General features: G+C 46.4%; 1 protein-coding gene across 1 annotated transcript; it reads left to right on the forward strand.

Moving 5' to 3' along the window:
- SLC13A3 (solute carrier family 13 member 3) lies at positions 1 to 26022 on the forward strand. Its single transcript, XM_058036248.1, has 13 exons — positions 1 to 111; positions 9172 to 9437; positions 9745 to 9908; positions 14385 to 14451; positions 15170 to 15355; positions 16195 to 16320; positions 18677 to 18772; positions 20437 to 20541; positions 21500 to 21597; positions 22802 to 22914; positions 23179 to 23340; positions 23665 to 23802; positions 24389 to 26022. Exons 1-13 carry the CDS (start codon positions 1 to 3, stop codon positions 24572 to 24574), a joined length of 1818 nt encoding a protein of 605 aa, XP_057892231.1. The 3' UTR covers positions 24575 to 26022.
- The last annotated feature ends 1944 nt before the right edge of the window (positions 26023 to 27966 follow it).

Consider the following 27966-nt stretch of genomic DNA (forward strand, 5'->3'; position numbering starts at 1 on the left):
ATGGCGGCGCTGGGGGCGCTGGTGAAGAAGGCGTGGAGCGTGCGGAGGTTCGTGGTGCTGCTGTGCGCGCCGCTGGCGCTGGTGCCCATCCTGCTCAGCCTCCCCCCAAAGGTACCGCCGGGGCACTCCGGGTGGGCACTGCGGGTTGGGGAGCCCGCTGCGGGGCGAGGGGCGTGGGCACAGACAGAGTGCGGGCACGGAGCGGGGCACGGGCACAGACAGACTGCGGGACACCGAGTGGGGCACGGGCACTGACAGACTGCGGGACACCGAGTGGGGCACGGGCACTGACAGACTGCGGGACACCGGCACAAACAGACTGCGGGACGCGCCGGGGATGCTGCACCGGGAGCTCCGGGTGTGAGGAGCGCCGTTCCGCCCTGGGAGGATCGGGGACACAGCCTGGGGGCTCCGTGCCACCGCTTGCCTCAGCACCAGCAGAATTCTCCTCTCCAGAGGGTCACCCTGCTGCCTGACCATGGAGCAGAGTGGGCTGCACAGCTCCTCACATTTTTCCAGCAACTTAAAGTGCGAATGGATGGGGCGTCCTGCGGTCATGTCGGGCTTATAGGGAGAAGAAAGGATAGACAACGTGAATTCTGTTTGATATTTCTTATATAGACATTGGGAGGTGGGAGGATCCTGTCCACTCAAGCTCAGTGGCAATGATCAGCGCTTCTTGCTGGTACCCAAGCGCCCTGTAGCTTTTATCAGTAGTGCCCAAATGGCATCTGGGGAAACTGAGGCAAGACCAGCATCACCCAGAGCTGGGGTAGAACGGAGTGCTCGGTGCTGGGAGTCTGCCTGGCATCGCTGGCACATGCCCTGAGCGATGGGAGTGGCGGTGGGACAGGGACCCGCGGAGCTGTGCTCAGTTCGTGCTGCAGGGCTGCTCCGGAGTGCCCGCCCCGCTGTGGGTGACACTCACGGGGACTTTGGTGCTGTATCTGAAAAGGCTTTGCGAGTAAGATAAGTGGTGTTTTGTAAAGGTGGAAACTGGTCTCCTCTGAAGGTTTGTGCTTTAGCATGTGATGAGCTGCACATAAAGCAATCTGCGGCAAGGCTTTGGGGGCTGGAGGGTTCTTTTGCACGGCTCTTGTGCACCAGGAACCTCTGAGCCTTGGATGGAAGTCCAGAGGGCAGTGAAGACACTGTGGATGTCTTCACTGCCCTGTGGACTTTTTTTGCACCATTGACTTCAGCGTGAGCCAGATTTCACCCTCATGTTCTGACTCAGATCCATTTGAGAATGACCTAAAATAAGTAATGATCAGTATGTAGTGAACATAGAATAGTTTAGGAGCTGTAAGGACACAAAGCTGGCACTAAGTTCTGCCTGTTCAGTGCTTGTTAGGTGAAACCTTCTCCTTTGAGATACAAAATACACCTGTTAAATTTAAAAATAATATAGATTGACCATTGCTTTATTTAATGACACCATATATTAAAAGAGACATTTCTTTGGATTGAATGTCACTTTTTTCCTCTGTTTTATATTGTTGGCTGAGTTATGAATGGAGCTGTGTTAAATGTCTGCCTCAAGGAACAGGAAACACATTGCACAGCAGGTACTACATTCCCTTGCAGATTCATAACTGAAAAGTTACATTTCTGCATTAATTTTCAATAAGTGAACAAATGACTTCAAGTGTATTTAATAGCATCTTGTTTGACTTTGGCACTTGGTAAAATTGTGAGATAGGATTAGAGAGGGAGGAGATGCACTGTATGCTAAGTGCAAGCTCATGTCTGGTTTTGTGCAGTGGTTAATAGTGAGAAGAAATCACAGATGAACCCAGTGCTGTGGAAAGGGCCTTGATCTAGGTGCTCTGTGTGCCTGTTGAAGTGTGTAGTGTCCCACAGGCTGTACAAGGATTTGGATGTTCAGGAAAGGGATTTCTGTATGTGTAGAGAACTAAAAAATATCTCTGTGGTGTAATGGTGCTGCTCACTCCTACTTAGCTCCCAGAGTGAGCTGGTAGCCCATTCTAGGGTGCAGTCCATGGAGGACCTCATGTATAGGGTGGTCTGATCAACGCTGAACAAAAAACGCTGTTGGGAAAGTGGAAATGTTTGCAGCTGAGCAGGCAGCAAAGCAGGGATACAACTGTGGTGATGGAAGGAGACCCTGGCAGAGCTTGCTGCTCAGCTTGGGGGTCTTTACTTCATTCTCCATGGATTTTAAATCATCACAGATGGTAGCAGTGCCACTGGCTGATGCCTGTCAAAACCTGGATGCTCACATGAGGGAGTATTTCAAGCAAGTCCAAACTGCAGCTTCCCCAAGTTCTCCCCAGAGTTGGCATGGGGGGAACCTGTAGCTGCTAACTCCTGTACACAGTTGTATCTGTTCATGTTCAGGGGTCAATGATTCATCCAGGGTTTCAACACTAAACTCTCTCACTTGTTCAGCAAGAAAAGAAACTTGCTGTTGCATCAACAGGGGATTAAGTTCTGACGTCCGGAGCTCGCCTGACCCCCTGTCCGCAGCCCGAGCCGCGAGGGGCTGTGGGAGGGGAAGGAGCAGGTTATGCTTTTAACCACGCTGTGAGAGCAGCAAGGGGCAGGAGCAGGGTCAGCAGGCAGGGGATCAGGGGTGGCAGAGTGTGGAAGTTGTCCTGGCACGTGATGGCAAAGGCTGCGTGCCCTCACTGCACCGCCTGGCCAGGCGTCTGTCTGTCCTGCCACGGGACTGCAGGACAGCCTGGCCTCTCCTGGGCAGGCAGCTCGTGAGAGCTGCTGCAGGTGGCCAGCGAGAGCTCGACTGACTGGGCTGTGCTGGAGTCACTGGGAGCCTGTCCCAGGCAGGGAGGGCACGCAGGGACAGCAGGCTGGGGCAGGAGGAGTGCTGCTGATGTGCAGTCACTGGAACAGCCGGGATGCTGCCGAGTCCTGTGCATCTGGAACACGGTGCTGTTGGACAAGCTGGAGAGAGCCCTGTGCTCCTGCTGGGATGGTGGAATGCTGCCTGGCAGGGTGCAACAGGAGCTGGTAGGAGAGGAGAAGCAGTGAGGCTCAGCCTCTGCTGGTCTCAGGATGAGCATTCCCTTGTGAGAAGGTGTCTTACAGGCACCTCTGCAGTAATTTCCTCTCTGTCAATGTTAAAAATTTGTTCTCACATCATGTCTCCCTGCTGGGATGCTCTGCAATTTTAGTCACCCAAAGGATTTCTACCATAAAAAGCCACTTCAGCTTTGGTTTCAAGGGCAGCATTTCACTTGGGTCTGGAGACCAAGACCTCATGCCTTAAAGTTGATAGAACACACCAGGCTGTGGCTCCTTGGGTCAGTGTGTCCTTTCTGAGTGATATCCTGTGATGTGGGTGCAGTGCTTTTGTTTTTCCCTACACTTAAGTGACATCCCTCTGGAAACACAAAAGAGACAAATCATCCATCAGGTCTGCTCTTGCTCACTGGTGATGGACTCCAGCATCCATATCTTCAAACTGTGATTAGAGCTCTTGCCAGCTGTCACTCTGCAATGGTTTTTCTCCAGATCTTTATGTGAGTCCCTTCACAGAGGGATGGTGACAGGGCTATCCCTGCTGCTGTTATGTTAATTGCCTTGTTTTTAATTGATGGCCTCTGTAGGTGGTGGTTGTGTAGAGGGAGGCTGATGTAAATGGTTTTGTCTTCAGCCTCCTTTCTGCTAAATAGAGAAATGAAATTTCTGCTTTGAGGGTGTGTTTGCTGAGACCTCAGGGTGTGCTGCCCAAGCTGTGTGTGGAACAGTGCTTTGTGTCCACCACATCAGGCAGCAGAAGGAAATGCTCTGTGTGGGGCCAGTTGTCTGCTCAGGGCTCTGTGTGTCACCTCCTGCTCTGGTCACTGCTGAAATGGCTGAATATTTGTCCCGTGAGTGGAAGTGCCTGTGACCCCCCTGCTCGGAGGGCTGTGAATGATTGCAAAGAGCTGGGGCAGGGCAGGAGGGGCTGGAGGAACTGTTCTGCTGGAAGGGGCATGGGGGCACTTTTAATGAGCTGTGCAAAGAGCTTGTTCCAACAGCTTCTAATGAACTCAATGTCTACAGCCTCTTGGCTTGGTAACAGCTGAGGCAGCCAAATCTGCTAAAAGGAGCTCTGGGCAGGCAAATAGGGCCCAGTGCCTTCAGAAAACTTACTTGACTTCCTCAGTGGCCATGGAGCAATTTAAAATTAACTTGGATGATGGTGATGGGTCCTCCTGGTTAGTGCAAGGAGACTTTAGGATCTTGCAGAAGAAAAGTGACACTGCTCGCACTGGAGAGCAGAGAGCATGAAGGGTGTCTTTGTGGGCAGAGGGGGGATGCAAATGTAGACAAAGGGGATGGGAGTGGGTTGTCCTGCATGCTGGAGGAGCTGGATCCTGGCTGGAGAGCAGAGCAGGAGCATGGGCAGGCAGGGAACAGTCCAGAGAGCAGCCTGGCAGGAGAAATAAGTGATTGTAGCCTGGTTTTGCATTTCATACACAAAGTCCATCTCTGCAGTGTTTGTGGTGATTTGGGAAAGCCAGTTTCACAGAACTAGAAGCAATGGTCAGTTAAAAGATGAGAGCAAGAACTTCAGTGGGGAAAGAGGGGGATAACTGAAGGTACAGTGACTCCATTTTACCACATCCTCTGTGAGCTTCAGCCCAGAGAGAGGGTCAGCCTGGCAAAGAGCAAGCTGGCACTGGGAGGGTATGAAAGCAGCAATACTTGGGTTGGGGAAAATGGAAGTCTTTAGTCTTTATTGACAGGAGTTAATATTAATTGGAAAATACAACTGGATAAAAAACATGTCTGCCTGATTCCTGCCTGTGTCTGCAATGGTTGACTCAATGATTGTCAAGGTCTTTTCCAAACTAATTGTTTCTGTGGTTTTATGAAAAGAGATATGGAAGAAATCCCTGGGCAGGGTGTTGAGAGTGATGAACACAAATGTTATAATCTGTTGCCAGATGGACAGTGCAGAAAAAGCCACATTCAGTGAAGCATTTTTGTTCTATACTGAGCAAAGTTCTGATAGTGCAATCCTACAGCATAAGAAACTGACTGATAATTTTTTTACTGTGACAGTAACTAAATGGAAATTTAAAATTTCATACATCTAACCCTGGCTACTTTAAAATCTATAAGTTCAGACAACTTCCATAAAATAATTTTTCAAGAGTCTGAAGAGTTTATTGTGTACCAATAAGTGGGTGTGGCTCTACAAGCCCCAGTACAGATGGAGATCACCAGGGATGCTGACCACATGCCAGGCTGATATGTAGCCTCCCTTGGGAAGTATTTCAAATAAAAAAAAAGGTAGGAGATCATAATATGTAGTTACCTCAACACAGCCACAGGACTGGCTACCCACAGCCAAGGCGGTAAATGTGGTATTTGTGTGCATGGGATGTGTGAAAGTTGACAAGAGAAGTGAAGAGTCTACCAGGCTGCTGTTTGATGAGTTGGTGACTTTTTGCCATACACTCACTTTGCCCACTTTATCTGAGCTTCAGCTGTCTCATTTTAAAACAGACTTTTTTTTTTTTTTTTTTTGCCAACTACAAAATACCTCAGGAAGTTCAAATAAAAGTGTTTAAGCTTTATGTCATTTTAGCAGAGGAAAATGGATTCCCTGAAGCTCTTGCAGCTTTGTGGCCTGTGTTACTGGCCCCTTTCTAGCCACTCTGCAAATAGCCAGCAGGAGCAAAAGGACTGCACTGGCAGGGAGGCTGGTAAACAGGGCTTGGGCTGAGTCCAGATTACATAATGCTTGCAGGAGCTGGGTTAGTGGAAATCAGATTCCCAGCTCCATCCTGCTGGAGAACAGGCCCTGGGCACAGTGGGGCTGGTGGCACAGTGACAGCTGTGCCATGAGAGCTCTCAGTGCTTGTTTTCTACTCCAGGTTGTTCTGCATTTCACAGGTAGGATGTTTCTTTGTGATAGCAGAGGGATAAAGGGGCTTAAAAAGCTCCAATTCAGCCAAAATCTCTCTTGGTGCTGCTATCAAGGTCCTGCAGGAGCCCTGTCTGCCCCTCTTTTACCTGGTTAGAGGTTGGGGGGAGCCGGTGTGGCTGATGGGGCTGTGATGACCATGCAGCATTCAGGGGGTGATGGAGAAAACCCAGAATTTGGCCGCGCCGAGGCAGGGCTGCTTTGAGCACTGAATCTACCTCATGGGGTAGCTGTGGGCACTGGTTCTGATGGGGAACAAGGTCCAGCTGCAGGTCCTGGCGTCCCTCTCAGGCTGTGCCTGGGTGAGCCAGCTCGCCTCCCCTGACCCACATTCCCTGCCAGAGCCTCCTTTCCCTGGGGCACCTCATCTGCCCTGCCCTGAGACTGCAGGACGCAGCCTCGTGCCTTGGCTTCCTCTGCCACAGCCCAGCAGGTCCCCAGGGTGGAAAATCCCCAGTGCTGCAGTGTGGCAAAGACAGCATCTGTGTCTGGAGGGGCAGAGGTCGATCCCAAGGCTCTTGAGCAACAGGAAGAGGAGCTGCTGCAGTCCAGAGCCACAAGTGCTTTCCTGGAAATCATTAAATGGCTGTATAATTAACCTGATCACAAGATCCATTTTACAGTTCATATGTGCCACCATGAACTTTGATAGAATTCTGTTGAAAAATGTAAATACAAAGGTGCAGGGAGATACAAGAAGTAGAAGGACTCCTGACAAGGCTGCAGCCAAGGGATGGAAGGATGAAGATCATGTGGAGGTGATGGTGCCACACAGAGCAGCGAGTTCAGCCCAGCCTGTCCAGGACCATTCTCCTGACATTTGTTAGCATTTATTGCTTGTGTACTAACCAAACATACCAAACACTGGGGACATCAATTAATTAACATTTGCAAAATATCTTGAAATCAAAAAGCTTTCCATTTCATATAGAGTTTGATTCAATTTTATTGATGACTTTTTTTTTTTTTTTTTTTTTTTTTTCATTCTGGGGAACGCTTGGTTGAAATTGAAGTTATTGTGGATTGGTCTCGTTCCTTTTTTGTTCAATGCTGGTCCTATCTCAAAAACCAATATAGCTGCTATTTGTCCTCTTTTAGGGTAGAATAAATTGGATAAACAGTGCTACTGCTTTTTTCAAGTGGTTTCCTGTTGATCCATATAGATTTCAAAAATTCAGGGAAGCCTTTCACACAGCAGTTCCTTCTGCCCTGTTTCATTTTTACCCCTTGGCTTTTGATCTTGCAGTGAAGAGGAGTTATTAGATTGCTGCTGTGTCTCATTGCAGTGTTTTCCAGAACATTTTCCATACACTGGAGAATAAATATCCATTACTTATAATTAGTTTTCTAAATTGTACATCATCTATTTTGTAAAGTCAATTAAAGCCTTCACTGATATGCTCTTGTATCATTGTTAAATATTTTCAGTTGCTCTACTCCAGTAAGAGCTAAAGTGTCTTTATTTTGAAGCTGACTTTGGTGCAACTTTCCTTGCAGGAAACTGAAGAATATTTTGCCAGTGGGAGAAAAAAATTATCCATATGGCCTTTGGAAATCAAATGGAAGAGAGCTTAATGAGAGCAAAGCTATTTATTTGGCATATAAAAAGAACCATAGTAAAGAGGAATTATCAGTTGGCACAGAAATTAAATCACTAATCTAGTGGCAAACACTTGAAAACATGATTCTTTATTTTTGTAAAGTTTAGCACGGCCAAGTTTGCTGCTCTGGTCCTGCTGGTTTGGGGGAAGTGAGGAGCAGGGAGCCCATGAGAGCTGCCAGGGCTGGGCTGAGCCTGATAGTTTTGCTTCACACACTCTCATGTGTCATTTTACTGGCATCTAAAATTAGGTCTGAAAGTGATCTTGAAATCCAGATCTTGGGCACTTCATATGAGGCACTGACACTGCTACAATTAATGTATAAAAAAAAAATCAGTTACCCTCAGTTCTGCTGTGCTTATGCTTCCACATTCACTGGGGCCTTGCTAGCAGGACCCCTTGTCAATGCAAAGCCTGGCTGCTAAAACAAAATCAGGAAATCTGTCATTTTGTCCACCTTTCAAACCCTCACTTGCAGATGTGGTCAACATAAATCCATGTTGGTTTTGACCTCCTTCAGCCCAGGCCTGCAGCAAATTGTTCGTAGGTGAACAGGCAGGTGTTGGCTGTGCTGTACCTGCTCTGGTGCCTGGCTGAACCCTCAGATGATGGGGCTGGGACCACATAATCCCCAAAATGGAGCTCCCCACAGTCCTCAGACCATGCCGTTCCCAGCCTTGGCAGGGAGCAGAGCCATCATCCCCCCTCAGAAACCCAGAGGAGGAAGGTCCCAGCAGAGGCACAGAGGTGCCTTTGAGTAGCAATTCAACCTGCACAACAAGCTGGAAAAGTGATAAAATAAATAGCTCTGTGGCTTCCAAGTGATGCTCAGCAGTTATTTATAGTGCTGTGGCACTCTGCCTGTGCTTGCTGACAATGTCCCTGTTGAGGCCTGCTGTGACCCAGCTCAGCTCTGCCCTGGGCTCTCCCGTCCTGGGCTCGGGGCCGCTCTCCCGACTTCCTCCCTTTGCTCATTGTTTTGGCTGTGGCTGTGGTGACAAATGGCTTTGGTCTAGTTTGTGCCTCCTGCGTGGATGGGTGAATTCACACTGTGGCCTGGGGGCCCTGGGTTTCTGCCAGCCTTGGCCAAGGCCAGGGTGATGCCTGCAGGAAGTGCTGTGACACCGGGGTGCTTGATTTACTGATTTCCGTAGGGACTGGGATCCCTTCCCATGGAATGGGTTCTCATAAATCTCTTAGGAGACTCTGATCCAAGAAAAGAAACCTCCCTGAGTGCTGCCTATTGCAAATGTGGGGGGCATACATCTCTCAAGGCTGTTTTTGCATAGCTGTGCAGAGCACAGTCTGCGGAAGTTGGAGGGAAAGCACAAACATTAAATGGGTCACACACCTGAGCATGTCAGCAGCAATGCCAGCCCTAATTCAGTACTGTGGGGCAGTTCCTGATCTCCAATTCCTTGGTTGATGCCTGCAAGCACATGGGAAGATCAGGCAATCAAGGAGGATTTTGGTTTTGCTGTGGTCTCGGATCAGTCCAGAGCCCCTTACACAATGTAGGGGGGAAGATGTTGTACTTGATGGAAATTATCTGGGAGAAGTACTGTATTCTTAAGGGAGTAACTGGAACATTTTGCTTCTCTAAGTGTCTCCAAGTGACAAGATGTCTCTGTAATGCCACATCTCACTTTTCCTCTCCTCCTTTTGCAGGAAGGAAGATGCCTCTATGTGATCCTGCTGATGGCCCTGTACTGGTGCACCGAGGCCCTGCCCTTGGCTGTGACAGCCCTGCTGCCCATCGTCCTCTTTCCCTTCCTGGGGATCCTCCCATCTAACAAAGTTTGCCCACAATACTTTTTAGACACCAATTTCCTGTTCCTCAGTGGTTTAATCATGGCCTCGGCCATCGAGGAGTGGAATTTACACCGCAGGATTGCCCTCCGGGTGCTCATGCTGGTGGGAGTCCAGCCAGCCAGGTGACTATGGGGCTCTGCCTGGGGGATGTGAGCTGCAGGGGCTTGGAAAGAGGCTCTGCTGTGCTGCTGCTATATTGGGGGTTGTCCACACCCCCTTTTCTCCATTTCTTCAGCTGTTTGCCCCAGGGCCAGTGCAGCACATCATTTGGTTCAGCTCCATGCTTGTGCTCCATCCAGTTTCAGGAGAGTCACAGAAATCCTTTTTGGTATTGGTTTTGTTATCTCTGCACATGAGCTTTTCCTCCCAATGTGTCAGAGAACTTTCCAAACTGAAGAAATTCAGCTTTTCCTTTTTTCTCTCTTTCAGACTAATCTTAGGGATGATGTTGACAACGTCTTTCCTGTCCATGTGGTTAAGTAACACTGCCTCCACTGCTATGATGCTTCCAATTGCAAATGCAATTTTAAAAAGCCTCTTTGGGGAGAAAGACACATCTAAGGATATGAACAGGGAAAATGAAGAAAACCAAGGTAATTGAGACAGGGCAGTAGTGTAAGCCAGCTGAGGTCTGCCCTGCTGCCCTTAAATCTGCCCCGTTTTATTGACTTCACTGGCACAAATACCATGTTCATAGCTTGCAGCTCAATCTAAGGCTGGTCCCACTTTACTGCACACTTTATTCCCATGGTGGAAGAATATTGGCAGACAACTCCCTTTTATCTGCCCTTTCCTCATGCCATGCAGTGCTCATGAGTGGCCTGGAAAACCAAAGAGGTGATGCCCAGCCAACCTGCTCCATAAACCTGCTGCTGGCACAGGTTAAAGTCCAGCTCTGTGGCACAGTGGTGGTGGGTTTGTAGGGGTGCTGTGGGGATGGCTGGAGCCAGGGAGGGCTGTAGATAGGGCAGGTGATGAGTGGGGTCCTTCCCTGTGGCACACAGAGCTGTTGGTTGTGCACTTGGGACAGCTGTGTTCTCTTGTTTTCCTGCTTGTTCACACATGGAACTGGAGCCTGAGCTGGAGGAGAAAGCGAAGACTCAGGGGAAGGCTGGCAGGTTAAATATCTGTCCATAAAGTGCTTTGTGATATTTCCCATCTCCATGTTGCTGTTTGGTGTTGTTGCTGAGCAGGTTGAGGATAGGTCAGGGGTGTGTGGCCAGGTAAGGCCTTTCTGCAGCCCTTTCTTCACAAGCCATTCACCAGAACTTTGGGCTTCTGGCAGACAGTGATGAGAAACAGCAATCCAGAAATGACATCCTAACATCCCCTTTGCAGCTATTGCTTAGAGCTGGAGCAGTAGTCACAACTTCTTATTCTGCTTCTTCTGCTTCTTCTTGCATTAATTAGTAATTCATCTGTGATTTAAAAGCAATGGCTTCTTAGTTCCTGCTGAGTCCTAAGGCAGATAAAGGAGTCCCCAGAAGAAAAGTCAAACATGTGCACATCTAATAAAGATATAGTTAATCATTCATCACTGATGTTTAGCAATTATGAGATATTTGCACTCCAGGTTGCTTTATCATGTTTGCTTTATGAATTTTTGACTATTCACATCTATGAAAATCAACCTCACTGATTTCCTTTCTATAATTTCCTGTTCTGTGTTTTGTCAGTCTGCTTTGAACATTTTGTCTCCAGCCTCTGAATCTGACTGTGTAGTTGTGGCTGTAAGTACAGTAGAGTTTGAGAACACATAAAAGGAAGACTCCTCACCTTGTCCTAGACACTTTTAAGCACAGAATTAACATCCTTGACTCACACTTGCAGTGGTAAGAGAAACCAGAAAAGGCAAAGGAGGGGAATGCAGGTAGAAGAATGAATAAAGTGATGCTTTCCAAATAGCATGTGATGGTGTGATTATGTTTGTGGTTTTTTGTGTGGTTTTTTTTGAGATAAAGGCTTTCAAAAGTTATTTATGATACAAGCAAAGGAGGAATCACCTGTAAAATGTACATTTCATGCATCAAAATCTGCATCTTTATGTAGACTTTTTATTTGAACTTAATGTCCCAAGGTAGACTCATCCTTTTCTGTAATCTTTCTGAATGGTTGAGCAAAGCTGAGTTCCTTGAAGGAAGCCTTAAACCTAAAGTCAGTCAAAAGTGATGAATCTGATGTTACACTTAGGAGTGGAGATGTGCAGAAGAGAAAAAGGTATACTCATTTCATAGTTTACTAAATGTTTATGATATATCTGAATTGTGATCTGTGCTCCAAAAAAGATTCATTTATGAAAGGAGCTGTATGTGCAAGAAAACTTGTCCAATGGCAGGTGATAAAATCTGTTTGCCAATTGACTTGGTTTCATAACACCGTGGTAGAGTCCATGAGGCAAAAAAAAATGTTTGGGTGGTTAAAAATAACAATTTAAAATATAATAAAGAATATGTAAAATTTCAAAGCATTTGACTCACAGCAAAAAAATTCAACAAGTGTATGAAAACCAGTTTTGTGTAGGACTTTGCTTACAGACATGGTGCCTGAAATTAAGTGATCTCTGATCGGTTGGTGGCACTTTTTTCTTGATGAGAGAATATCAAGATTTTGGTCACTTATGTCCATGCTCAGCCGTGTGTGCAGCATGTTACAGATCAGCAAATATTTACATTCTTGTGTCATTGAACAAATCATTACACTCAGTTTTAGCTGTCATTTTCACACTCTTGGCCTCTGATGCAGGGGAGCAGGCAGTGAGGTTGGGTGGCTGAAGTCCCAGCTGGTTCTGGTGAATCAAAGCAGGGTTATAAATTTAAATCCAACAGACATTTTTCAGCTTCTAGAACTTTCCTTTTGGAGGTGAGCCCTGCAGTTCTGCTGACATCTCCAGCAACAGGTGTGTGACAATTTGGAAGCTGCTGTGCCTGTGAACCTGACCTCTCTCTGCTTCTGCCCACTAACCCCTCATTGGCAATATTTCATTTCTCTGAGCACCTTAAACATCTCCAGGCAAAAATCACAAGAAAATATCTCCATTCTTTTTTCCTTTATAGAGAATATTCTGCAAATTCAAGATGAACTGCATTCAGTGCTTGAGGTGTAACTGAGTCACAGACCTGGAAATTATGTCTCTAAAGGTGTAATTGGCAAATGTGCATTTTTGGACAGTGCTGCCTGGTTTGACTGCCTAATCCCAGGCAGTGCTGGCAGGGTGTGGCTACAGCACTGCTGCCTCTATCTCTCAGTCAGTGGAAATAGTCTTTTTCAGATCTTTTCAACCTTTTAGAAACAGTAAAAAATGTAATTAAAGCAAAAATTACCTAGGGAAAGCATTTCTGCCTCTAAGGTATATGAGATATTTTGGTGAACTGGCCACAGAATCCTCATACTGCTCTGTGAGAGGTGTGCACAGATGGGTCCAAACTCTTATCTTTGGCCTTTTCTGACTTATGGACCTGTAATAATTTTCAATTCCTTTTTTATAAATTTAATAGAAAAATCTCTGCATTATGCCTGGCTTTCCTTTGCATGGTTACCTTTGCAAACCTTCCTTGAAAAATAACTCACAGATGGTCCTGCTCAGATGGGCTGGTAGTCTGAGCTTAGCAGGGGAAAAAATTTAAAAGATGTTGAAGTAGAATGAAATGTTTTTGCAGAGCCAGGACTGGGCTTCAGTGGGACAGAAGTGTAAGAGCCTTTGGGCTAAATCCATTGAGGGACCAACAGTCAACCATGGGTTAATGTTCATCCTTCTAATTACATCCCTTCATCGTGGCAAGGTTGGGGTGAAAGCTCAGCATGTGTGTGTCCAAGCCAATTACCTCCAATTCAGTAAATTAGCCATGTGTAAAACATGACATTGCAGAAATCCTTGGTTCACTGAGCTGGAACGAGCACGGTGTCTTGGTGCACATGTGAGTGAGTCCAGAGACTTTGACCACTGCCTTCTCTCCATGCTTTTGATATCTAGGTCATATTATTGGAAGGGGATTGGGGTTTGGGACTAAGAAGGGGTGCAGGGAAATTTGGGGATTGTTTGGGTGGCAGTAGCAGGAGTTGGGCTCTGTATGCAGCTGTGCAGAGCACAGGGAAGTGCAGCACACAAACCTCTGCACCCAAAACCACGCAGAGAGGACAAGGAAAGGCAGCAGAGCCAGCAGGCGTGGGGAAGGGCCACCTGGGCTGAAGGTGGATAAAACAAGTGCTGCAGTCCTGTGAGGAACATGGAAAATGAGGTGTGGTAGCACATCTCCCAGCCTCAGGAGGCCAAGCCATGGCCACAAATGCCACGAGCCTTAATGTCAGGTCTGGTAACAGAGAGTGATTGTATTGCATTTCTATTTTTTGATTTCTGAGTTCACCCATGGGTTGGTGTGGTCAAGGGGTGTGCAGCTCCCATAGTACTGGGAGTGGCTGCTCAGCCTGCAGGGCCTGGCATTTGTGGAGACGATGATGGGCTTGGAATGGTCCTTGCTGTCAGGGCAGCTTTTGGAGGAGCTGGTACAAAACCTAATCCCAAATGTGTCTCACTCTTGTCTTTAAAGAAGGAATTACAGCATTATGGTGACTGCACTAGATGTCTGCAGGGTGTAAAATTCTCACCCCATGGGAATGAAGCTCAGTGCTCCTGCTGTGCCTTGGGGAACCTGCCTTACAGATACAACAAAGCCCAACAGTGTTCCTTCCTAAGAATGATTAAAGTTAATCCTCCCCCAAGAAAACCCACCCCAAACCCTTGACTTGGTAAGGGATACCCTCGAATTCTGGGCTGTGTTAGGAGATCCCAAAGGCCAGCCTTTGGCAGAGGCTGTGAAGGGACCAAGTGCCTGGGTGTTGGAGGAGAAGCTGGGTGCTGTGGTGGGGCTGGAGCAGTGGCAGGAGGAGGAGGAGGGCTCCCTCATCCCTGCCAGGTGTGAGCTCCTGACCCCATCCCCATGGTGTGAGCTCACCCTTCATTTGCACAGCCCCTCCTCTAACATGGTAGCTGTTTCCTCTGTCCCTCTGTTTGGTTCAAGGAGAATTTTCTAGATGCTTTGAACTGTTTTAAAGTCCTCATCTTTCTTTTTCAGCATCTTTACAGCAGAATAAACTTTACACTGTACCAACTGAGATGCAGTTTCTGGCAAGTACTGAGGAGTAAGTTAACTATAAAGTTTGTATTAGACTTGAGAAAGAACTATCCTCTGAGCTAGACCAAGTGTTAGGAATTTGAAATTCAGTCATTGCAATGTTTTGATTATACCAAACATCCCGGTCACTGATGATAAAAACCCTGCTCTGTGTGTCCAGCCTCCCTCTGCATGTCCAAATCATTACAGAGAATTTTTTCAGCCACTGTGAAATCACAGCCAGAGGTGTCTCCTGCTGGGGATTTGTGCCTTGGTTTTCTCAGGAGCATCAAATGGGTGAAGCCAATTTAAAACCCCCCAGGATTTACACACTGCTGATGGTCCTGCTTTGATAACAAGGATGGGGAGGAAACATCTTTTCAGGAACACAGGAACATATGTTTCTTCCCTCAAATCTATCAAATTTTAGTTCTTTTTCCTTTTGGCAGTCCTGTGGACTTTATGCTCAGTGTTACAAGCTGCTGAGGGGCTGAGCAAGGCACAGGCACCCTCAGCTCCTATGGACGGGTCTGGGGGTGCTCTGTCCTCTGCAAGGCTGACAGTCCCAGTGGCACTTCACCAAGCAGACCCCTCTGCAGCCCTGAGCTGCTAAGGTGTCCTTGAGCACCACACTGGTAGCTTGGATTTCTAAAAGCTGGGAATTTTCCTTCTGTCAAGGCTCTGAAGTGGCTGCACTGTATTTAAACCAGGGCTTTCACCGGATTCTCTTTTGGACTGTTTTAAAGCAAAGATCTGGCAGAGGAGAAGGAGCTCTCCAGTGATGCTCTCTCAGACTTAAAGAAGGAGGAGGAATACAAAACAAACATATGGAAAGGTTTCCTCATCTCAATCCCATATGCAGCCAGCATTGGAGGCACAGCAACACTGACAGGAACTGCACCAAACCTCATCCTTCTGGGACAGCTGAAGAGGTATGGGAGGCTGTCCTAGGGATCCCTGTGAGTCCTGCAGGACACAGACATGTTCTTCATCCCTGCAGGAAACTCCTTTCTGTGCTGAGTGCTGGTTTGGAAAATTCATGCCCTTCCAGAGTGTTTTGGGAAATGAAAGCAGGGAGTGCACCAGCCTTAGATTTAATGAGCAGGTTTCCAGCCTAGGCAGGCAGGCTGTCAGCCAGGCTGGAGCATGTGTGCTTCACCCCACTGATGCTTTTAATCCCATTGAATTTAATGGGACTTGACTCCACACCTACAATTAACCTGGTAATTGTTTTGATGTAGTGCTTTGTGAGCAATTACAGCTACTGCTGTATGGGAGAAAGAAAAATAATGAACACACCACTTCTTAGTCATAAAATATTCCTCTCCTGTGTGCACAGCAGCAGAGATTTTGCCAGCCCAGGTGCCCACAGGTATTTCTTACTTTTGCTGAGTACATATGGCCTGTCCTGGGCACTGCAGCATCCCTGCCAGGTTCATGTCCAGACTGCCCAGCAGTTTCTGTAGCAGATTTAATCCTGGGTGTTCAGGAGGATCTTTGCATGAAGGCATTGTCCAGCTGGAGGGAGATTTCCAGAACTTTCCTTGCCCAGCTGGGCTGGGTGAGATGGGGGTGCCAGGGTGTCCTGTGAGTTGCTCCAACACAACACTCCCACATTTCCCTATGTCCAGATAACTCACAGGGATAGTTTTTAAATGCACAGGGGCAGGTTTGTGGGATATTGCACTGCTGATTTCAGATGCTTGCTTACCCATGGATGGAAGGGTTGCTTTCCCATCTTGCATTAACTTGATTTTTCCCGTTTGCTTAGTTATTTTCCAGAATGTGATGTGGTGAACTTTGGTTCTTGGTTTATGTTTGCATTTCCTTTAATGCTGATTTTTCTTCTCATGGGATGGCTATGGATCTCTATCCTGTATGGAGGAATTAACCTGAGGTATGTTGATATTCACTATACATCTATGTAGTCTGGTTATATTAGCATTATAATGTGTTTTCATCATGCTTCTCATCCTAAATCTACTGATATCACCCAGGATCATCTCCTGGAAAGTGGGGGAATTTACAACTAACTCTAGCAGGCCCATCCCATAACAAGTCATCTATTTTAAAAAGCTGATATAGAATAGGAAGGTTTTAAAGATATCTCATAGTTACATATGCCTTATCCAACTGAAATACATGTACAGAGTATGTATTATATTCATTCAGTTAAATGCATAATTTTTAAAGGTAGTTTTACTGCCTGACCTAGGCCTATAGAGGGTAAATGGCAGATTTTTAATGACAGAAGGAAAAGCAGATTTAGCTTTGAAGACTGTGATAAAATCTTGGTTGCCCATGAAAGAAACAGGATTTCTTCTTGGGGCAAAAACCTGGGTTTAGAACAGATTACTTCACAACAGGGCTTAATTTTACAACAAGGTGTTAATCTGTAACTGAGAATAACATGTTTTTCCAGTAAATCTTTGCTGGACACATGGCACAGCCCACAGCGATTGCAGCTCTGCTCTGCTGCTCATGTGGAGCCTTTTCCCCCTCCACACTCTCACAAGTGATGGTAACAGAGTCCTGCTTCCTCCAGGGACCATACAGAATTCGTGATATTTAGAAAAGCCTTTAATTGTTGTTTTGACTTTAAAATGCAGATGTGGGGAGAGGGGAAAAAGAAGAACAGGTGTCCAAATATTTACATTGTCTCAGACATAGGGAGAAAAAAAGATCAATGGGAAAGTTTTAATCCAGAAAATGCCAAAGGCTTGTCCTTGACTTGCTGGTGGGGTTTCTCAGGAGGCTCTGGGTGCTGCTGTGTGGTGCTTGGCCAGCTCAATCCTGAGGGCTGGGCTGCTCTCACCGTGTGCCAGGGCTTGTGCAGAGCTGAGTTCCCGTGTCCCTGGGCACGGCACATGGCACATGGCACATCCCCAGCCTCAGGTGAGGGAAGAGGCCAAAGCCAGGGAGAGGCAGGGCTGCTGTGGAGCTCAGGGACGTGATGCTCTGTGTTTGCTTTGGCTCGTCCCCCGAGCTCTATTGGGATAGCTGGGCCAGCACGGATGCCAGAATTCCCCCGTGGTGGAGGGGACACTGCAAAGCTCCTCAAGTACGGCCAAGGCTCCACAGGAACCTTGCTTGGGCTGTAACTGCCTGGGGATGGGGCCTGGAGTTCTCTGTGGGCACGTCCTGGGTGTCTGCAGCCCAGGGGGACACCTGGGCTTTGCTTGGATCCAAAAGGCATTAAAAGGCTGAGGTGATAGAGGAGGACTATCAGAAACTGGGTGCAACAAAGTGACTTGTAAAACTGGGATAGAAATGAGAAAGAAATGAAGTGGGTTTGGAAATGTCCTGTTTTAAGAGTGGAGGGCTGTGGGGAATGGAGCTGAGATGAGGCTGCTGTTAATACCACCTCCCAAAAACCAAGAAATTAAAGACCCAGGAACTTGAAATGCAGCAGCTTCTGCATGATCAACCATTCATCTCTATAGAACATCCAGCCAGTCTTTGAAACAATAAATGAATTAAGGACAGGCAAGGGACCATGGGGATGGGCAGATGTGTCTGACACAGAAATTTGGGATTGCAGTTTTAATCAAGGTCACAGTGCTAGAAACCAGGTTCAGTGTCATGAGATGTGATGGGAGATGAAGTGCAAGATATGAATATATCATTTGTATGCACATGCTACAAAGGAGCAAACTGTGAGCAGTCAGTGCAGCCGGGCTAAGAGGCTTAGCCAGGAGCACATTAACATTCCCGGCCACTTAGAAATTCCTCACATTTTTTGTTGATCCCCAGCAGCATCCTGGGATCACCCAGGAAATTACAAGTGACTTGAAAAATGAAGGGACAGATTAATTTTCTGTGTCACCCTATTCCTAGTCGTTCTGTCCAAGTAGGTAACTTGCTTGGAAGGAAGACAAGGAAATCCAGCAATGTTGGGACTTTCATTTGGCAATCACAGCCCATGCTGGAGGAAACAGTTCAGAATATAAATGAGAGGAAACTTCCTCACCTCTGCAGGGACTCCTTTGTATGAATGCAGAGACAAAGGATATATAAAATAAAGTTTTATTACCATTATCTCAGCAGAGGTTTTCAATTTTAGTCTTCATAATCTGAAGATAACACAAAGTGAGCTGCCAGAGACGTGCAGCTCTTTGAACCTTGAAGAGCAGGTGCTGGAAAAGGACACTGAGTCCTGCATAGAAAATGCATTATTTCCTATGTGTCTATGTGTCACTTAGGTCAGAGGCATGTAAAAATGCATGTAAAAATATAATTGTGTTTCTTGGCAGGGGCTGGAAAACAAAAAAGTCAAATATAAGAGTGGATGCAGAAGCCCGAGCCAAGGAGGTGATAAAGGAGGACTACCAGAAACTGGGTCCAACAAAGTGAGTTGTAAAGCTGGGATAGAAATGAGAAAGAAATGAAGTGGGTTTGGAAATATCCTGTTTTAAGAGTGGGGAATGGAGCTTTTTGAAGAAAATTATACCTATATTTCTGCTAAGTCTGTAACCTGCTGAACTTTGCTTTTTGCATGCTCCAGCCCCCTCACCTTTGCTAGCATGAATAATTGCAAATTGCAGCTTGCACTCAAATCTTCTGAAGAACAACATTCCTGGTATAGAGGGAATTCATGCTGGGTTGTTTAATTACTCTTTATGATTTTTCTACTCCAGGAACAAACCCAGTTCTGTGTGAGTTAGGTGCCAACCAACACAAGCTGGATTTCAAGGGTTTGTGCATACAGGAGGCATTTGCTGAATCAAATTATGGATATGAATCATATGGATTGTGGGTATACTTAAAGAAATCTTAAAGCTCAGGGAAAGTATACAGAGAGAAACCAGATCCATGCCATGGAACAAATTATTTTTCTGAATAATTCCCTCAACTATGCTAGTCAAGTGAGGAAAGTAAAAGCTGGTACAAACTGCAATGATGGGGATTATATTTTTGGAGTAAGGCACCAGCAGAAAGAAACATGAGTTTTAGACTCTGAGAAATGCCAAGAAAAAGGGGAAAGCAGGAAAAGCTGAAATCCAACCCTGCATATGTCCAACCATCCACTGATATTCTGGGCAGCCAATACTACTGAAGGCTGTTGAAACTGTAGGGTTCTTCCTTAAATGGTCTGCGTTTCCCCATCTGTAAAACAATATTTTCATACTCAGGGCAGTGCTGTGAATATCCAGTGATGTTTGTGTCATGCTATCGACATTGTAATTATTTCTGTTGTGTGGAACATGGAGTGGTTCTTCAAAGGCAGCTCTCTGTGCCTGCGCTGTAAATGAAAGCAATTGGTTTATTTGTTCCATGCAGTACATTATCAAGCAGCCTGCAAAATGTCTCTGAAAGAATCAAAGTCCCACTTTGAGATCTAGGAGTGGGAAAGTCCATTAAGCTGAGCTCTACCAATTTGATTAGCAACCCCATAACTAAAAATCAGCTCAAGCAGCCTCATCCAAAGGGCTTGTGTGCCCTTGCCTGTGCTCAGAGAGATTTTAAATAGAATTTTGAGGCATCATCTTAAACCTTGGTTAAACCTTAACTCCGCTAGATACTTAGTGAATGCTATTGCCTTTTACCCTGCTGTTTGTCATGTGTCTAAGGGACAGTGTTTAGATTTTGACCTTGGAGGAATTTGTTCCTGCAGTCTCATGTATGATTTGAATCTCAATCATCCTTTTGTGTGGCTTGAGCTGCAGTGCCACCGTGCCTGGCTGGTGTCCTGGAGGGACATGGTCAGAGGGGTGACCATGAGGAGCTGCTTGGCCCTTCCACACCCAGAGGGTCAGCCTTGCATCCCCCTGCTGGGACATTCCTGATCCCCATCTTGCCTCTCCTTAGTGTCTGCCAATGAGAGACTATTGCTGGCAAACACCAGGATTTGCAAATAGATTTACAGTCTGTCCCAATGTGTCACTGTAGCTGGTTTTAGAAAATCAGCCTCACTTCTCAGCCAAGGTGCTGCAGCAGGAGCTGGGTACTTGTCCCAGCTTGGATCCGCCCCTTTAGCACATCAGCATTTTAACCTCATTTCTTTTCATTTCAGGTTTGCAGAACAGGCAATTTTCTTCTTCTTCTGCATGTTTGCAATCATGCTGTTCTCCAGGGACCCCAAATTCATTCCAGGCTGGGCAAGCCTGTTTGCACCAGGGTAAGACTTTTTATTTTCCTTCCACTCTGCCATTTTGCAGTAACATTTCCAGGTCATTGACATTCCTGAGTTTCTCATTGTGTTGCTTAACACTATTGCTCAGATTTCCTGGAATAAATTAAATCAAGTAGCAGAGCGAAATTTGCATTTTCTGTCTCCTAGAGGAGGTGCATGAAGCTGGTGGGAAGTTGTGATGTGTCTGCTTGAGGCCATCCCTAGGATTTAATGTTGGGAATGCTGTTTATAGGATATTTGCAGTGAAATACTGAGTTCCTTAGGCAATCCACTGATTTCACCAGTGGTCTGAAGACTGAAGAGAGGTGGCATGAGCTGATTCTGAGTGCTGTCCTGTCTGTTTGCCAAGTTTGTGTCCCCTGTGACAACCATACCTTGTGAAGATGAATAGGTGCAGCAGTTAGGGGATGCTAGAGCTCACAGAGGGTGTTGTTATTTCTTAAAAGAAGAGATCTTCATAGTTTGGTGGGTTTTTTTTCACATAAAATCCTAGTTTGATAAATGTTTCCTTAATATAACAAAGTAATTATGGACCTTTTCCTCATCAGTTATTATTTTTACTGGATGGATCCTCCCTTTCACCTGACAGTTTGAGCATTTTGCAAAGAGCTCATGTAAATAAGATGGTTTGGGCTCTGTCTCTCTTCCTCCCTGCAACAGGCTCAGGAAACTTGTCCTTACAACTCTGCAATCAGAAAACCAAAACATCACTGTGGAGGGGATTAGATCTTGGTTTTTACTTTTGTAGGGCAGCTTTTCTGGGGGGTTCACAGCCCATGGTAGAAAATTAGCTCGACAGGGAATTAAAAAACAACTCTGAACAACAAGCATTGTTCAAACCTGATGGAAACTTGTAATCTTCTTTGGTAAATCCCTGTTCTCATAAACTTTCTAATTCTACAGGCTTGTGCTTCTTACGAGTGTTTCTGCTGCTTTTGGACAGGTTTATCTCAGATGCAGTTACAGGAATCACCATTGTGATTATACTGTTCTTCTTCCCTTCACAAAAACCCTCCCTCAGGTGGTGGTTTGACTTGAAAGGTGAGTAGGAGACCCTCCAGGCAGGGACTGTGTGCCAGCCTGTGTCCTGGCAGGGCAGGCATGGGGCAAGGAGCAGTGCTGTCCCCCCTTGGAGCTGCAGGGTGGAGCAGGATGGCTTCAAGGGGCCATTTCATCCTAGAAAGGCTTTTTTAAAACAATCTGAAGTACCAGCAGAGGCTCAGCAGTCACCGCCTGCTGCTGAGGGCAGGAATCATCAGCTGCTCATGTTAATGTCAGGGTTAATGCCATGGTGGGATGAAGTCACCTGAAATGGGTGTTCATTTACCCATGGTGTTCATTTACACAGCAGATCTGATGGTGGAACACAGGTTTAGTGTCTGACTTCCCAAAGGCTCCTTCAAGGGAGCATGGACCTCTGAGAGGGCAGAGAGAGGGCTAGCTGTCCATTCTCAGATATGGATGCTCTTCCTCTGTTTCTGGAATAATTTGAATTCCTAAAGCTCAAACTCTCCAGCAGGTTTTGAAGTCTTGGGTCGTTCCTCTTGAGGAGCAATGAAATACAAATTTTAATTCATAAGAGATGATCTGAATGGGGAGAAGTAGATGAAGGCCTTTTGTGGATGATGGAGAATCGCCTGGGGTCTGTGGGAACAAAGTAGCAGCTGCTCTGAGTTATGCACATTTGTTGTGCTGTCCATACACAGGAAGATGTTTAATCAGGCCTCCTGTGGATAAAATATGTGCTCTTTTTCAACAGAAAATTTCAGTCCCATTAGTGCCTCCTTCCATACAACAGAGCTCACTTTATCACGTATTAAGAAATGGCTTTTAGGGGAAATGAGCTCTCTGCTGTTAAACTCACTGGCTGTTGAATGAAAAATGGAAAATTAATAACATCTTTAATTCAAATGGCAGAAAATTTCCTCCTTCTGTGGACCCTCATCTGTTGAAGGCAATGTTAATGTCTGTTACAGAGAGAAAATTAACCCCATATTAAATATTAAATCAAGAAAGCCTCAAAGAAAACTATATTGCTAGAATGCTATTTTATTAAAATATCTGATACTAAGTTAAATGTTCCTTTAGTTGGCTAACCCAAGACACTCCATGTGTGTATTTGCTAAGCAATTCATGCTCAGTGAGCTTCAGCACTGCTGTCAGACTTGTGCTATCATTCAGTCAGGCCGTGACTGATGCTCCTCTTTGGGTGGGTGTTTGACACAGGCCTCTCCTCTTTGTCCAGCACCAAACACAGAGACCCAGCCCTTGCTGACTTGGAGGAAGGCCCAGGAGACAGTGCCCTGGAACATCATCCTGCTGCTTGGAGGAGGCTTTGCCATGGCCAAGGGCTGTGAGGTGAGGCACCATCCTGCCCAACAGGCTTGGAGCTTATCAGGGGGTCACTTGGTGTTCCCATTTGGCTTTGGAAAACTTCCAACAATGGAGTCATCACACTCAAAGGACATATTTGTCAACTCCAAGTGACAACAATGCACAGGAGATATTTAAGGAGGCTACAACTCCTTGCTGTGAGACACCTGAGGACAAGTTCTAGGAGAGGACCAGTTCCCCTGCAGGGAGGCAGGAGGATGACTCCTGTTTTCTCTCTCCCTCCTGCAGGAGTCTGGCCTGTCTGTGTGGATAGGAGGCCGTCTGCATCCCCTGGAGGGTGTGCCACCTCCCGTGGCTGTCATCCTCATCACGGTTGTCATCGCCTTGTTCACAGAGTTTGCCAGCAACACTGCCACTATCATCATCTTCCTGCCTGTCTTGGCAGAGTTGGTAAGGTCATCCCATGGCAAGAGCAGCTCCTGCTCTGCCCCCTCTTTGCCCTGCCCCTTGGGTCTGTGCTGGGACAGGCACTGGGGAATTTTCCTGCTCCTGGGCTTCAGGCTCTTTGAAACCCTTGGGAGCAACAAGTCCTGTAGCATAACGTGGGCACTGAAGGAAAAAAATCCTTCAGATTTTGTTATGAGAGATGTGATTATTTATTACACAGTGTGGGATAGGGCTGTGCACAGCACACTGGCTATTTGCATCCTTTAGTTCATCTCTTGGCAGCTCAAATCCCCAAGGTCCGATTTCTGTTCCCTTCTGGTTTTCCAGGCCATTCGTCTGAAAGTGAATCCCCTCTATTTAATGATACCAGGAACTATAGGATGTTCCTATGCATTCATGTTGCCAGTCTCAACACCTCCCAACTCAATTGCCTTTTCCTCTGGACATTTGATGGTCAAGGATATGGTAAGTTCCTTTAGATACATAAAATGATGAAAACAATCAGCCTGTGTGTTTAAAGAAGGTTTTTTTTCTGTATTGTTAGTACTCAATATGTAGTAAAATGAGAAGACAGAAGTCTGATACTGTTCTCAACAGTCTTTGAAGGCACAGGATGGAAGGAGCTTGAATGAAGTTGAAATTTGGAGCCACCATGGCTCCAAATGGTGACAAAAGTGGTCTTGAGTGTGGTCAGCGTCCCCCAGCCACTTGTCCTGTTTCTCTAGTGTCAACAGCTCAACTTTCACAGGTCTCTGGATGCAGGAAAATTTCCCCAGCTCAGTGAAACAAAGCTTATGAGTAAAATTAGGCTTAGTCCCAGTTCCTGCTCACATTCCTGAGGCTAAACAGATGTTAATGTTTTTGATGGATCAAAGCTTGGTAACCAGCTGCAGAATGGCCTTTGTGGCTTTAAGCCTGCTTAAAATGTTGCTAATATTAACAGCAATTAAACCTTCCATTTTTATAATGTTTGCATTCAAATAGCTTCGTGCTTCACATGCTGTAGATGTCCAGTCTAAACTCAACAGCTGTCTTTGTATTTCTTTTGTAGGCCAGAACTGGGTTGCTCATGAATCTTATGGGAGTTCTCCTTCTTAGCCTGGCTATGAACACATGGGCCAAGAGCATCTTCCAGCTGGGGACCTTCCCTGCATGGGCCAACATCCATGCAGAAAATGCCACCTCACTTGTGACAGCTGTAGAAAATGTCACTTTAAGTGCACTAAATAAAATATGAACAAAGCCACCCCCGGGGAAGGACTCACTCACTTAGGACTGGGGCACTGGAATCGTCAGAGTTTGCACAGGAGGAAAAGCCACGTGGCCGCTCACACTGTGTGGGACCTTCTGGTTTAATTTTATTTCTAGAAATTCTGGTCAGTGTCACAACATCCATTCGTTATTTTCTCTGGAGATCTTTCCCCACCTTTTGCAGGTACAAATCCGACTCTCCCAGAGTCCTTCTGCCACAGATGGTTGTTAACTGGACAACCTGTAAGCATGGAGCATCTTTGGGTAGATAGATGCCTGTCCCCCCATGAGAGCTGATGAGCCTTGCTGCTCCAGTTTCTGATACCCTACCTCGTTTTGGAAAGCAGCCCTGGCAGCAGGGTGGAGGCAACTGGATTATTGATGTGCAGCCCAACGTGAGTGAGTGTATCAGAATCTGGCCGGGGAGAGGGTGGTGGCCGGGTGCTTGTGGCAGGGTGTAGGGCTGGGGTCTCGTTGCCATCTCATGAGTAATTCTCTCATGGAGGATGAGGAGCATTTCCTCAGGTTTGTGTGTGAAGGGATGACTCAGGAGATGTGTGGGTAGGACTCGGTGCATTGCTCCATGCTTTGGAAACTGGAAGGCCACGGTTTGTTTCCGAACATGTTCAATGTTTGAAAACCTGGGGCAGCGACTGCTGCCTGGTTCTTTGCACTGAGTGCACGGATGGGGGCTTGGGACCAAATTAATTCCTGGCATAACTTTGGACATCAGTGGTGTCTCACTGTGGTAACTGTGGCCAGTCTTAGGCTGTGAGATTGACTCACTCACAAATGACCCGCTGAGTCACAGGTCAGTGGACAAGTTGCATTGGAATATTATTGACATTTCTTTAAAACTAGGCTTTGATTCTTAACGTCTTTTTAAATCGGATTGCTTGGGTACTTTCAATGAAAGCATTGCAAATTGACTGTGATTTTAATCACCATTTTATCCAATTATTTTTATTTTATTTTCTGTAAGAATATAAAATATTAAACTTAAATCATCAGTCATTGAAACAGATGATTGAATGATAAAGGATCTGATTCTTGTTTTGTGGAAGGTGAGTGACTGGATCCCTGTGCTGGGACCGATTTCTCTGACAATGTAAAGTGGTGGGGCTGACAAGATGAACTGGCCCAGGGTAGAGATCCAGTGCATCCCCCTGCTCCTGTGCTGCTGATAACCCCCAGGGCCAGGCAGGAGGGCTGGCAGGGAGATGTTCACCAGCTGCTGCTGCAGGGATTACCCTGTGGGGGTCCCCTTGGGGTGATGTGGCAGATGGGAACTTGAGGGGGATGAACTGAAATCGCCAAAACCAATTGAATGTGGAACTTTGATCAATCAAGTTTAAAAAAAAAATCCTCAATGTTCAAACAAAATCCTTAATAATGATTGTGGAAAACTTAAAATAAAGCACATTGGTTAGCACATCACATGGTCCTGTTTGCTCTGTAGTTCGAGGGGAGAAAAACAAAGCCTGAGCCTCTCCCTGCTCCAGCTCCATCCCTGATTTGGGCAGTGGCTCCCCAGGAGGAGCAGGAGGGCAGTGCAGTCCTGTTAAACACCGGAGCAATGGGAAAACCCCTGGCCCAGCATCTCAGGGCTGCTCTGCTCAAGAGCCTTTGAGCACACCCCAAATCCCTGCTTGGCTGTGCTGGGTTTGGGCACTGTCGTTCTGCTTGGATGCTCCTCGTCAGGCCTTAGCAAAGATGGGCTGAATGGGAAGGGAAAGTTGCTCCCTGCAGTTTGCTTTCTCAGCCAGCTGTCCGTGAACAGCACGGGATTGCTGTCCCAGGCCAGGGAACTGGGAACAAACTGGGAACAAACAGGGAACAGGAACAGGCTGTGCCTGCAGGAAGGAGCCCCGCGGTCCCACTGCCCTGAGCCACTCCTGCTGCTGCTGCTGCTGCTGCAGGGGATGCTGTCAGCCACGGGCACAGAGCTGCCTGCAGGACAGGCAGCAAGGGCTTTGGGATCACCCAGTTCCAAAGGGTAACATCCACTCCAGCTCCCTCTCAGGTGCTGGGGTCACCTTTGGGATCAGTTTTGTTCATGGTCTCAGCTCTGACTTTGTGCATCCCTGGTGATCGAATCCAGGATGGTTTTCTTTGGCTTGAAAGCAGAGCTGAAACCACAGAGTTTGTGTTGTAGTCTCCAAAAATCACCTTCAGTGTGCTGGCATGCCTGTGTCATTGTCTGTCCAGGGATCAGGGGGAATTTCACAAACGCAGCCAGGGCAGGGTTGTGATCTCTGTGCCAATGGGAGAAACTGAGGCCAGTGATTTACCCAAGGTCCACAACGAGGCCTTGGCACACCTGGGAAAGGTGTAAGAAGCACCTGGATCCTAAACCTCTTTAGTCCAAGACCTGTTTGCCAGCTCTGTCAGCAGCCCCTGTGTTTCCCAGGGCTCCCCAGAGGATCTGATTTAAGGCATGTGGACAACAGCATTACCTAATTCTGTTCTTTTATACCCAGGCCTCTGTGAGAGAAAGACTAGGCTGGCATGCTTGAGTTTTAATTATTTTTTTTAAGCAGAGATTTTAAGATTTAGTATTTCTGGGGTTCAAAGGTGAACAGGCCTGCATGAATAATTTCTGATTCCATTTGCTGCTGCTAGTACTGTTTTGCCAAAAGCAGCTTTTAATGGCAAGTCAACCCCATTAGTCTTGAAGGGTCTGTGATATGTGTAGAGATATGAAAATTCCCAGGAAAGGGTATTTCAAGTGCTGTAGTAACCTTCTCTAACTTTGACTGTGTTATTTTAATGGAACTTTGCTTGCCTATGCACCATTTCTCTAGGAATGTAAAAATCCAACAACCATCACAAAAGCCATTCACATTAGCAGCCTCCTTGTGAATTTTAATTAACAGGAAATGCCACTCATTGAAATTCAACATCCAGAATATCTCTGCTTTACTCCTTTGATGTTCCCCATCAAGTCCTGGACTAACATCCATATGTTCTCCTGAGACACTCAGAAGAAAATAATTTTGGTTTATTTGTAGTAGGAAAGCATTTCATCGTTGTCTTTTATCCCAGAAGCATTCAAGTTGCTTTACAAACTGTTCACATGGAGGAGCTGCTCTGTGGGTCCTTACAGCAGGGAGTGATTCCAAAGCTGTGCTCATCAGTTTGCACTCAGCAGCAATGCTGGAATTTCAGGAGAGGCAGGGAAAGAGTGGTGAAACAAAGGGAAGTCCAGCAGGATAGGGAATTCAGCTACTGCAGGTCAGACAGCTTTGTTTCCCTTATCACATTTATCCCTTATAAAGGATAGTGCTGGGATTTTCCTATATTTCTACAGTAGTTACCTAAGAAGACATGATCTGGCTCTCTGTTACTGTAAGCTGCTCATTTGCAAGTGATTTTAAC

This window comes from Melospiza georgiana, chromosome 17 (genome assembly GCF_028018845.1).
Source record: "Melospiza georgiana isolate bMelGeo1 chromosome 17, bMelGeo1.pri, whole genome shotgun sequence".
NCBI lineage: Eukaryota > Metazoa > Chordata > Aves > Passeriformes > Passerellidae > Melospiza > Melospiza georgiana.

Coding starts and splice junctions, on each gene's coding strand:
- SLC13A3 (XM_058036248.1), top strand. CDS start 1: ATGGCGGCGCTGGGGGCGCTGGTGAAGAAGGCGTGGAGCGTGCGGAGG. Junction 9,438..9,744: donor GTGGGAGTCCAGCCAGCCAG/GTGACTATGGGG, acceptor TCTCTCTTTCAG/ACTAATCTTAGGGATGATGT. Junction 14,452..15,169: donor TTTCTGGCAAGTACTGAGGA/GTAAGTTAACTA, acceptor ACTGTTTTAAAG/CAAAGATCTGGCAGAGGAGA.